Genomic DNA, 11,847 nt, shown 5'->3' on the forward strand with positions numbered 1-11,847 from the left:
CAGGTTGTTTTAATGTTATGGCTACTGATTATTTTACTGACATCTTGCTAATTATATTTTATTATACAGGTAGTCTGACATGTTAATTTTACAAGCAGTCTTATAGTTTATTTTACTGGCAATTTTACAGGTCATTCTTTTGTCAGCCATCATGTCATATTACAAGCACACTCAATATAATTTAGACTGAAGATACGTCACTCAGGTCTTTGTTATTGTTTTGTTTTTTGTTGTTTTTTTTTGCCATCCGTGTTTCTGAGTAATTCTCACAAAACTGTTTTATCCAGACTATAAAAGTTCATGGTTACACATAGTTTTGTGTGTTGGTCCGTTATAGATAGTATGAAGTTGACGTCACTCAGGTCTTTGTTATTGTTTTTTTTGCCATCCGTGTTTATGAGTACTTCTCACTAAACTGTATTAACCAGACTATAAACGTTCAAGGTTACACATAGTTTTATGTGTTGGTTAGTTATACTTCCGGATGGCAATGTTGTGAACTCCTTAGCCAAGCGCATACTATCTATACTTCCGGATAGCAATGTTGTGAGCTTCTTAGCCAAGCGCATACTATCTATATTTGTCAAACTGACATTCTCCATAGGGGTTTGCGATAAACTGGCGTGTCGAATATAATTTTCCTTAATACTATACTTTTTTTTTCCAATTCATTTTCAGGATGTCCGCTTGGGATCACACACACACACACACACACACACACACACACACACACACACATTCCCACACATAAGCACGTGAACAATCATTGTTTAGATAGTCTGCAGGCATAGCTCCAGCATTCAAGAAAACAAATAAAAACAGAAATAAATGACAAGTACAAAAAACATCATTAGCCAAAATGGAGCTGACCTCGTTTCAATAATGAACACGGACTCAACATAATGCATGCGGATACCAATTATTTTCAAAACTCAGATCGTGTCCTTAAGGAATAAATACATGTAAATGCATGCTACAATAAACAAACATTAACATTGAACGTCTTCCAAATAAAAGAAAATATATAATCTAAAAAAAGGTTGTTTTTTTTTAAAGAATACCGTCATTAGGCATATTTAAAAAATGGACATCAAATCATTTTCTTTCTACAAACAAACAATTCAACTTCATTGTGTTTTAAGTTTAACTCTTTGACGCCAGACACTATAAATTTCTTTCGTAATTCTTTCTCCCATAAGAGTGACCCATCGCCTCAATCTGGTAGTATGCGCCGGAATGAGATGAATTCAGAAATTACAATTATTATACCCCTTTGACTTCGGTTTTGCGGAAAACCGGATTTTACTATAGCGTAATAACAAAAATATTACTAGGCGCCACTATTATATTCAGCTTCATCAAAAATAGATTTGACGTGTAATTATAATTAAATATATTCACCGATTGGTGCAAACTCTGGCATTGTAAATGTTGCTGCTCGAAGCTCGAAGAAATAAATAACAATGTGAAATCGAATGTAAGCTTCAATTTAATATTCGAAAACAGATAAAATGTTAAAAACGCCACTACCACATTATCTCACTCGTCTGTAGTGTTTCATTCATCCTGTTTTGTTGATAAAGGGGAAACCCGGAACGTTCATTTTATCTGTTTTCGTATATTAAATTGACGCTTACATTCAATTTCACATTGTTATTTAGCTCTGGCATTGGGAACTTGTTACAAATTTCCTATGGCAAGAGTTCAATATTCTTGAATAAAAAATCTAAACGATCAGAATCAGTTCATTGGAGATATCTCTAAAGCTTATTGCTTTTTCTCTCTTTTTTTTTTAAAATACTCACATTCCTAGGCATACATTTAAGCTTAATTAATTAATTAGTTTACATAGCTCCTGCCAATGGGAAATATCGAAAGAGGAAAACTTATAAAATATCGAGAAAAAGGAGGGAAATTACAGAATGTTAAAAGGTATGACAAGCCCCTATTCAAAGTGGAATTCACATATAAATTATCTTTGGTCAGCGGACTGCTTCAAGCCATTAAAAATATTAGAAGACAATCTTACAGATAAGCCATGGAGGGGCGCACATAGTTTTTAAAAGTCATCATGTGCGTGCTGGCAAGAATCACCATCAATATCTAGATGATGAGGAGCCAGTTTATCGGAGTGGCGGAAAATCAAAATAGCGGGAATCCGCTAATTACTGGGCATAATCTGGCAGCTTTGACTTAAGCATAAAATTTACTCATACATGAATTAATTTTAAGGCCATTCGCCACAATTTATATTCAAATAAATGGTCGTCCAACCATTTCACGGTACATTACATGTTATATTCGGGTAGTAAACGTAAGCATCAGCCTTAAAGAGTAAAAAATTAAATCTGAAAATAAAAATATAAGAAAATGGCCGAAAACAAGCAACACATGGAAATATTGAATACGAAACTATCAATGCATTCGTAAACACGTAATAAAACAAGAGAAACCAATCATTCGAATAGAAATCAACCAAGGATCTCTCACTTTGTAAACTCCGATCATCGTCGTCGTCTAGTTGTAGGAAAATGGATGGACATTAAAACAGATAAGGCATAAGAATAGAATCAATATATCATCATTATTATCCAATAGGATTAGTGTTTGCATTGGTAAATTGAAGGGTTTAGTTCTATACAGTTCCCAAATCCAATTTGGCCTCAAAAACAGACGGCATCAAAATGGTGTGGATGGGGAATTTCTAGGTCTCTGGCACCTCACCATCGTCAGCCGCCTCTAGAAGCGGCCAAACCGGATTTGGATATTGCATAGGGTTAACTCTTTTAATTGTATGGTGAGTGACTCGAGTAACCTTAGTTCGAGACCACATCAGGTAATCAACATTTAAAGGAAACTGTTTCTTTGAAAACATAATTGTTGGTGTGGGGTGTATTTGCTTTGTTTTGTACGTTATTTCGTTTACTTTTGATTTGTGTAAGTAAAAAAAAAAAAAAAAAAAAAGGGGGGGGGGGGGGTTTATTCCGGGGAGGGGAATGGGGAGGAGGAGGAGTTACGACGCTTACAACACATTTGGTCCATTTCAGTCATTTCATCTCCAGAGCTCTTGTCACACCTATGATAACCGGTGACTTCACTGTCTTCAATAAGACATTGACGTAACATCAGTACGACTCTGGCATCATGAATTCTATTACCATTACTGCCATTTCGATATAACTGGAAAGGGTACACCCGATAAATATAAAGACGACGTAGGCAGGAAGGAATGGAACTTTCCTTCCAAATTAAGGAGCACTCCGAAGCGCATTAAAACTGTGAAAATCATGAAAACACTCTTTATTACTGTGCTATTTATTCTTTTGTTTAAGAGCCCCATCCCAAACATGAGACGATATTGTTTGAGAAGATATCAACTAATTATTATTCTATTTCACGCTACAAAAACCGGAATAAACTATAGCTAGACCGTGTGACTTTAGGAACACAAGAATGTCCGGCTTAGTGTAAACAAAACAATAACACTATAATATGAATAAGAGGAATCCATCGATTTCTCTCCCAAAAAAAATTTATCGGGGTAATCAAGCTTCTAAAATTGAATATTAATTTAAGTCAAAACGATCCTATTGAGCGAATGCGTTTGTTTCCTGATTGGGTCCTCTGATCAGTGACTAAACAATGATAACACGGAGTCCACTCGAAAAGGACCGGTATCTCAGTGTTGTGGCTTATTGCTGTCTTTGTATTGTATGACGTGTGACGTGAGTTTTGTACACTCGTAGAAACCATCTAGACCTTTCAAATACCTAGAGTTTCCACACGAGTTGTCCTCATAATAGTGTCCACCATGTTGACGACACAACGAAGGGACACAATGGTAGACAAACCCCATTCCCCTAAGAACCAAATTTGGTCGGTTTTCCCGGAATTTTTTAGAAATTTCATTAATTCTTGTCAATAAAAACAATTTAATCTCATTCAAATGTAATAATAAACTAGACGTCCAATTCAATTTCCGTCTCTCGACTTGCCCTTATATCAAATCATATTATTATGAGTGCATCGAACTCAAATAACCAAAATAAAAATCAAAGGAAGAGATAGCACAGCACGTGCTCTGAATGAGAAAAAGCAACACGTTTTAAAAAAAGTTTGGCCAGAAAACTCGTCCTTCAAACATCGACCGACTAAAATGATCATCTTGTCAAAAATGATAAAACCTGAGGATTCCTTCATTTATTCTGTGAAGTTCAAGGTTTGAGAGTTATTTGACAAGACGAGGGACATTTTAAACCGATTGATATTTGAAGGGTGAGCTTTCTGGCCCAAATTTGCTTTAATGTGTAGTTTTTGTTGTTTTGGATTTACTATTTTTTCCCAGAGTACTACAGGGCAGTTAAACATATTAAAAATGCTAACCCCAAACCATAATTTTTCTGATAAGGAATATCTTTAAGGAGGGGGTAAACAGAACGATGTGCTGAAAGGTGGGATGGGGGGGGGGGGGGGGGAGAATTGAAAGTTGAAGAAATAACCAACGCCCAAAGAAAAAATAAAATAACGAGAATTTTAAAAACGATGGGAAGAAATACAGATGGGGGGAAAAAGCGACATCAAAAAGAGAATCTTTATAACACTTAAACATTCAAAGTCTGAAAAGGCGTGTATGATGCAGTGCCCGACAAGGTAGAAGAGTAAATACAAGAAAACAGCCTGCCTCGATTGGGGTTCTATTCCGAATTTTACGCACCTGCCCCCAAATAATTCTCTTTTATATTTTTTAAAACTAAACACACCAAGAGATGCTTTGGTGACATAAATATCTGGAAATGGTAAATCAAGGTTTTCAGAGATTTCTAAAACCTTCACAGTCCATTGAGACAGGCAGATTCTTTGTCTATAAGTAAACTTCTCACTCTTAGTTTATTTTAATCGAAAACTTTTTGATAACAGACGTCACATAACAGCAGTGTAACAAGTCACTTCAATCACCAATTGGCGGAGTATTTAATTGGTAGTTTAGCATTAGTTTTTAATTATTATTTTTTTTTTGGGGGGGGGGGGGTTATTTGTTGTTTGTTTTTTGTTTTATCTTCTTTAGTAAATTTGTTTTTCTGTTTTGTGGTTGGAGCTGACGTATACAACTTATTTAGAAGTCTGATAACCCCATTGTCATGGTCTCATTGTTGAGATCAAATCATCTGAAACCAACACAAATTATTACCCATCATTCCAATGGGACAAGTATAAACTCATAATTTACATTTCGTTAATAAACTTTAAAAGCTTGTGCATGATTTTGACTTTGAAAGTAGTGTATTTTATCTTGTGCATTTTAGGATATTTTTTTCTCTCCTCTCTATACAAACTGCCATTATAACTATCTGATATGTTGTTCTCGCTATTCCGTCTTCCTTGCACCAGAAATTTGCACCAGTTCTATTAAAACTAAGAGATGATATGACACCCCCCCCCCTTCCCACTCCCTCCTAAAAAGACCCAAAACAAACGAAAATGACCAAATAAAAGAAATTAAAATAAACAAACCAACTATAAAAAAATATTAAATAACATATAAAAGATAAAAACAACAACAAATAAACAAACAAAAAAGAACCCAAAAATGTCGTTTGATTCCATGCATCGTGGTTCAGAGATGTGTTATCTACATTTTTGATAACACCATGCGTGGAATTACTCCTAATTATACTTGCATAAATCTACTCCCAAGATCAGTTTCTCAATTCCCCAGATCAGATTCTCGCGTACGTTCTAAAGGAGGTGGGGTACAAACGAGTGAACAGGAAGAAGGAGTAGTAGAAGATCAGAGTAGAAAGAGGGAATACTTTAAGTTACGAAATAAAATCTATATTGCCATAATTACATAATAAGTCCCCAGATTGGTACAATCATGCAAAACCAGCCAAAAGAAATATATTACATATATAAACATTTCAAAGATAATTATAATAGTTTTGACTTCTACAACGTTGTATCGAGCGTTAGCTCTCATCAGGAAGTGGAAGTGAAAGTAGATTGTTATGTTTTCGTATTTTCCTAGATTCGTGTTTATGGAGGTTCGTAATTACATAAAAGGTGTTTGTTTCTATGTCTGCATGAGGATGTTAGTTCGTTTCTTCTGTTGAGTGTTGCCATGTTCGGTTTTGTGATGATGAAAATTTTTTCTTCTAAGCAGAGGTTGCAAATCTTAGAAGAGGGGGAGTACAACTAACTGTGCTCTGGAGATGATTTTCCATGTGAAGCTGTGTTGTATGTTTTTTTTCGTTGAGGTTCCAAATGTGTTCGCTTAGTATAGTAGAATGTCGTTTGTGTATGTTTCTGAAGGAAGATTTATGCAGGTTCTGGTTTTGAATGAACACTCGGTGAGACCAATGTATGTTTCTTGTTTTGGTGTGTTTGGTCGTGTAACTGTGGCTTGATAAATAACGTTTTGAGTCAGGCAATTGCCGTTTAATGGGCATGTTGCCTGGGTCCTACAGTTGCATTTTTTCTCTAGGCTGTTGCTGAGCTGAGCTGGCTGTGATACTTTTCGTTTATTGTTGGAGGAAATTATGTTTTGTATGTTTGGCATGCAGGTGTATCCTATTTTGATGGTGTATTTGTTCCTGATTGGGTGTAGAACGTGACCGGGAGGGAAGCATTTTTGTAGTAGATTGAAGAATTTGTTACCGATAGAAGTTGTCACATTCTTGCTGTAGGATGGGTTGAACCATGTTATGTGTCGTTTTCTTTGTCGTTTTTTTTATTTTGTTGGGGTTGTAATGGTAATGTAATATATGTTTTTATTTGATTACATTATTATTACTATATCTATACTATTTTTGATATAATATAATGGTGGTAATATAATATATAAATGTATAATGTGTGTATGTGTCTGTGTGCGTTTGCGTGTGTGTGTGTGTGTGTATGTTTGTTGACAAAGAGAAGAGAAGAAGATGGGAACAAGAAAAAAAGTTAGAAAAGAGAAGAAAAAACAACAACAAAAAACAAAACTAAAAAAGCAAACCAAAAACAAAACCTAAAACTAAATAATTTCAACGTCAGTTTCAGTCTATTTTTTTCTTTCCATTTCATCTGTTCATTAATTAATAAATTCATTCATTCATTCATTTCCATAAAAAATTAATAAACAAATTAATCAATTCATTTTAAATATAGTTATTCATCTATTTATTTATTTATTTATTTATTTATTTAATTACTTATTTATTTATTTATTCCTTACTTATTCTATCGTTAACTGACAAATAGCTTTGACTAGAACACTTTCCCTTCATACCATATTATGGATAAATCAAAACAAGCCCCAATTTGTTAACTGACGCTATGCGTTTAAGAAAAATACCCACAAGTTCTGCCCCCTTATGTCATCGCACCATCACACAAAACTATGCGCAACCTTCAAAAATGGTTATTAGGGGAACTAGCGCACTCACTCACTCTCTAGTCTGATTGAGAGAAGTCAAAATTGCTCAGTGGCGTCAACATATTTCATTCTACTGAAGTTTTAACCCCCGAAATTCTAAGTATAAGTAGTCTTGTCTTTAATACTTTTAGATAAGAAGGGGATTGCCTTAATTTATTGAGTATAAAAATGTAGTAAAAGTTTTCGGGTCAAAATTCATTTTAAAAAAAAAGTGTTTTATCATAGAACGAAAGCATAGAGACTTGGTCAAATGTTATAAATCCGCGGAATTGTAACTTCGATTTCGCAATATAAAAGAAATAATTGATTTATTGGCGATGAAACAAAGTCGCAATGTCGCCCCAAGGCAGTCGTTATAACTTGAAATCAATATTATTTAAAAATCTTTTGTTATCATTAAAAACATTTTTAACGTGTTTTAAGACTCCGTTAAGCTTTAGAATTGTCCACAAGAACATATTATGCAGCGTGCAAATAAACAAACAAACAGATATAGTAATAATATTGTAATCGAATAAAAACAATTTTTAAAAAAGCAATCCCCTCATTTGATGACAAGATTTCCAACGAAACAAAGCCCTTTGGGAAATGAAGAATTTAACCCTCAGATAAAGGAAAGCAAATAGCACGTTAATCCTTTCACGGCCAGAATAAAGTTCTTCAAATTTTTAATTTCGCCTAAATATCTTTCTATCTTTCCCCCCTTTTTTATGGTTGGGGGGAGGGGGGGGGTGTTGATTTCGTTTTAAAAAAAAATGGTTCTGTTTCTGTTTATGATGTAGTAAAAAATAAGACAGCTTTAATGTTTTCGTCTCCGCTCTCATCATTAATCAAAAACGAAAGATAATACTAACAATAACGGTAACGATAATAACAATACAATGTTGGTTAGTCTTAAAGCAAATAACGCTCGCAAAGCGTTTCCTAACCGATTCATAGAAAAGAAAGCAAATAACACGTTTAAAGCCCAGAATGAATGCAAAATGAATCGAAAAATCAAACATAGTTGTCGGGGGGGGGGGGGGGGAGTAATAGAAAACAACACAATAAAACAAACGTCTTTAACACACACGCGCGCGCGCGCGCACACGCATGCTCACACAGAGAGAGAGAGAGAGAGAGAGAGAGAGAGAGAGAGAGAGAGAGAGAGAGAGAGAGAGAGAGAGAGAGAGAGAGAGAGAGAGAGCAAAGCTTAACAAACAAACAATAACAAACATACAAAAATTGAAACAAAGCAAAACTAACACAGCACCTTAACTTGACGATCAAATTAAAATTCAGAGGCATCGCAGTAATAGTTCAGAACATTCACTGTCAAAACAAGGGATGTTGCTGAATATTAAATTGAAATTCATTGAAATCAGATGACGGCTAGCAAAAGTTTCGAATTATTCAGATTGCGCTTCAAATATGGATGCTTCCATCAGCTGGTTTTTCCTTTGAAGTTTTGTTTGGTTTTATTCTTTTGTTTTGATTTGTCTTCTTTTCCCTCGTTAAGGTGTTGCTGATTTGTTGGATTTTTTATTTTTTTTTGTCTTTAGTTTTGGTTCTTGTTCTTGTTTTCTTATCTTGTTTGTTTGTTATGTTCCTCTTTTGTTTTTGCTTCCTATAAATATTTTTTTAAAAAAACATTGTCCAAATGGTACAAAAGATAGGTACGTTGCATTAAAAAAAAGAAGAAACAAAACAAACTAACAAACAAACCATTCCCCCCCCCCCTCCCCTCCCCCACCCCTGTTTTTTTGTTTGTTTGTTTTTTTTTGGTTTAAAAAAATATTTTGTAAAAAACCGACAGGAATCAAAATAAATTTATTAGGAAATAAACAGAACGATAAATAATATCCAAATTATAAATATATAAATGAAAGAAAAACGGAAAACAAATTAACATAAATATAATTATTTCTTATTTTAAAAAACCCACTGTTCAACATTGGTGACTTTAAGCTGGCGAATAAGCGCGCCCATAAGATGACGGCAACGGTTGATTCCCCCCAACGTAATATTGACATAACACGTGATCTTAACGGCACGTTGATCGTGTCGCTAAAGATCACCAATGAAAATCCCGTCGAAAGTGAAAGTAAATAAGAACAAAAATGATAATAAAGCAACAACATTGACAACGAAAGAGGGGAGGGGTTGATAACAAAACAAAGAGAAAAAAATATTTAAAAGTTATGATAAAAATAAAGACAATATAAAAATAATAATGACGGTGATTTCTTTACCATGCACAGCTGCCTGGCGCTCCCTGGCGTCTAGAGCGTTTGATAACGATACACAACACAAATAAACAATGTTGATAATAGTAATAACAATATAATGACATAACAAAATATAATAAAATGAGTATAAAGATAAATGCAAAGTGGTGAATTTCTATCGGATTTCTATGGCTACTGATAATCTATCTATACTCTAGATATGTTGATAGATAAAGTTTTTATTATTATTATTATTTAATTTTTTTTAAATCAAACAAAAATATAAAGAAAATGAACTAGAGTGGTGCGTCCTTAAAGACACATTAACCCCCAGGTCATGTCCGCATTAAATTTAATTATTACTTTTTATATTTTTTTAATCACACGATTTTCCTTCAATTTTGAATGAATTTACAAATTAAATAAAGATTTCCTCTTTCAAAATATCACAATGAAAATAATCTGGCGCAGACGTGAGCTGAGAAAATAGGTTTCGTTGCCTTTTTCTTCAGGGCCTTTGAGGCGCACCTCTGTATGATTTTTTATCTAACTGCATTGACAAAAAGCATGACATCAAGTAAGTACAGTCTCGAAAGAATTAGGAAATAAGTCACACTTTCAAAATAAATTATTTAGTCTAATAGACACGTTAAAAAAAAGAAGAAGAAAATAAAGATAGGACTGAAGTCGTGTCAATATGACCATGCTGATCTTTAGCAAACGCGTCACAACGAGCCAATAAGATGACGTAAGCAGACCTAACAAAAACATAAATAAACGATCGATATACTTGGCCCGGGGGGGGGGGGGGGGTTGATGAGAAAAATAACGTGTCAATGATAATGCACGATTTTACTCTTCTATTAATGAAATTTCACGTTAAAATGCTTTAGAATTGATCTCATTTTTATCTCTCTTCCATTATCTCCCAAATTTTGGAGTTAAAACATCCTAACCGTGTCTAAAAAATAAAATAAAATAAAATATAGTAAAAATTTACCCCGTTTAACCTCGGAAAAAAATTGTATCATCCGAAACGAGTGTGTATAAGTGGCGGGTTTGCGTTAGAATTCCCTATAAACGTATCTATAAATAGAACAAGGGGATTTGAATGGGACGTTGAACGGGATTGCTAAAGGTCACCACTGTTTGAAGAAAGTAAGACTAAAAACACGATAATAAATGAGAAAGTGAAAGGCACAACACATCATTATCGTTATTTCTACCATTAACTAACAAAATCCTTTTAAAAAAACATTTTGGAGATAAAACGTTCAATTAATATTATATCATCGATCAATGTTTAAAAATCTTAAATTTGCTCGAAAATTCGATTTTTTGATAAATCATTGTTATCGATCGATGGATAACGTAAATGCTTTCTGGTCAAAATGTGAGATGGCGTTTTGTCAGTGTGTGGTGGATTTATATTAATCATCCTTTCTAGACTTCAATCGTGGGGGGAAATTTGTAGAAATCAGATGATGAAAAAAACAAAAAAAAAACAAACAAAATAAATCGATAAATAAATAATTATAACACTTAAGACATATATAAATTAAGTAATTATTAATTAAACAATGAATTATTCCAACAAAATATCTTGGAAAACCACACGAAAAATCAAATTTTTTGTTGAATTTAAAACGTAACAAAACTGTTTTAAAATCCATCTAATGTAATATCTGATAAACCTTTTAACAAGTTTAACTTAAGTAATAAACGTAAGTCCTAAACTAGAGATAAGAAAACATTGACACTTTTTTCTTAAAAATAAATTTTAAATTGTTAGTTGCAGTAGACATTTCAAAAAGTAAAGTGTCACACCCTCATTAAAAACCAAGCTGTTAGATAGAGTGTAATTATGATTGGAAAAAAAATATAGGTTTCAATCCGAAACATACCTGCGGTGACCTCATCCGTTTCTTGCAGTTGGTCCAATGCTCTGGTCATGAGACCAACCTCCGTACAAGCGTCCAGGTTTCGGCGACTCTTCTTGAGCATGGCGATGAACACACTCCAAATTTCAGCCTGCAAGAAGGATAATAGAGAACAACCAATATTACTTTAAAAATCTGAGATCATTTGTCAAAATAATCCAACGACTAAAGTATGAATGATTTTTATTTTTATTATTTTTCTTCTTCTTTGTTTGGTGCAGTATCGTGATATACAACTCTGGTTAATAAGTTTTCATTCTAATTATCAACGAATATCTGACTATGG

At 33.7% G+C, this 11,847-nt stretch overlaps 1 protein-coding gene across 23 annotated transcripts in view; it reads right to left on the minus strand.

The window, feature by feature from the left end:
* The window catches only part of LOC144970721 (neurobeachin-like), a 187,989-nt gene that overhangs the window by 63,825 nt on the left and 112,317 nt on the right, over window positions 1-11,847 (minus strand). For 14 of the 23 annotated variants that reach the window (XM_078910674.1, XM_078910673.1, XM_078910661.1 and 11 more), the window contains exons 3-4: window positions 11,526-11,652; window positions 9,646-9,675 (exon numbers count right to left, since the gene is read on the minus strand). In XM_078910674.1, coding sequence (XP_078766800.1) covers window positions 9,646-9,675; window positions 11,526-11,652 — 157 coding nt within the window. The remainder of the gene's footprint in view (window positions 1-9,645; window positions 9,676-11,525; window positions 11,653-11,847) is intronic. The other 9 variants (XM_078910662.1, XM_078910663.1, XM_078910675.1 and 6 more) reach the window with 1 other exon arrangement.

Source organism: Berghia stephanieae, chromosome 4, assembly GCF_034508935.2.
Source record: "Berghia stephanieae isolate SIO BIC M18660-M18661 chromosome 4, UCSD_Bste_1.3, whole genome shotgun sequence".
NCBI classification, from domain to species: domain Eukaryota; kingdom Metazoa; phylum Mollusca; class Gastropoda; order Nudibranchia; family Aeolidiidae; genus Berghia; species Berghia stephanieae.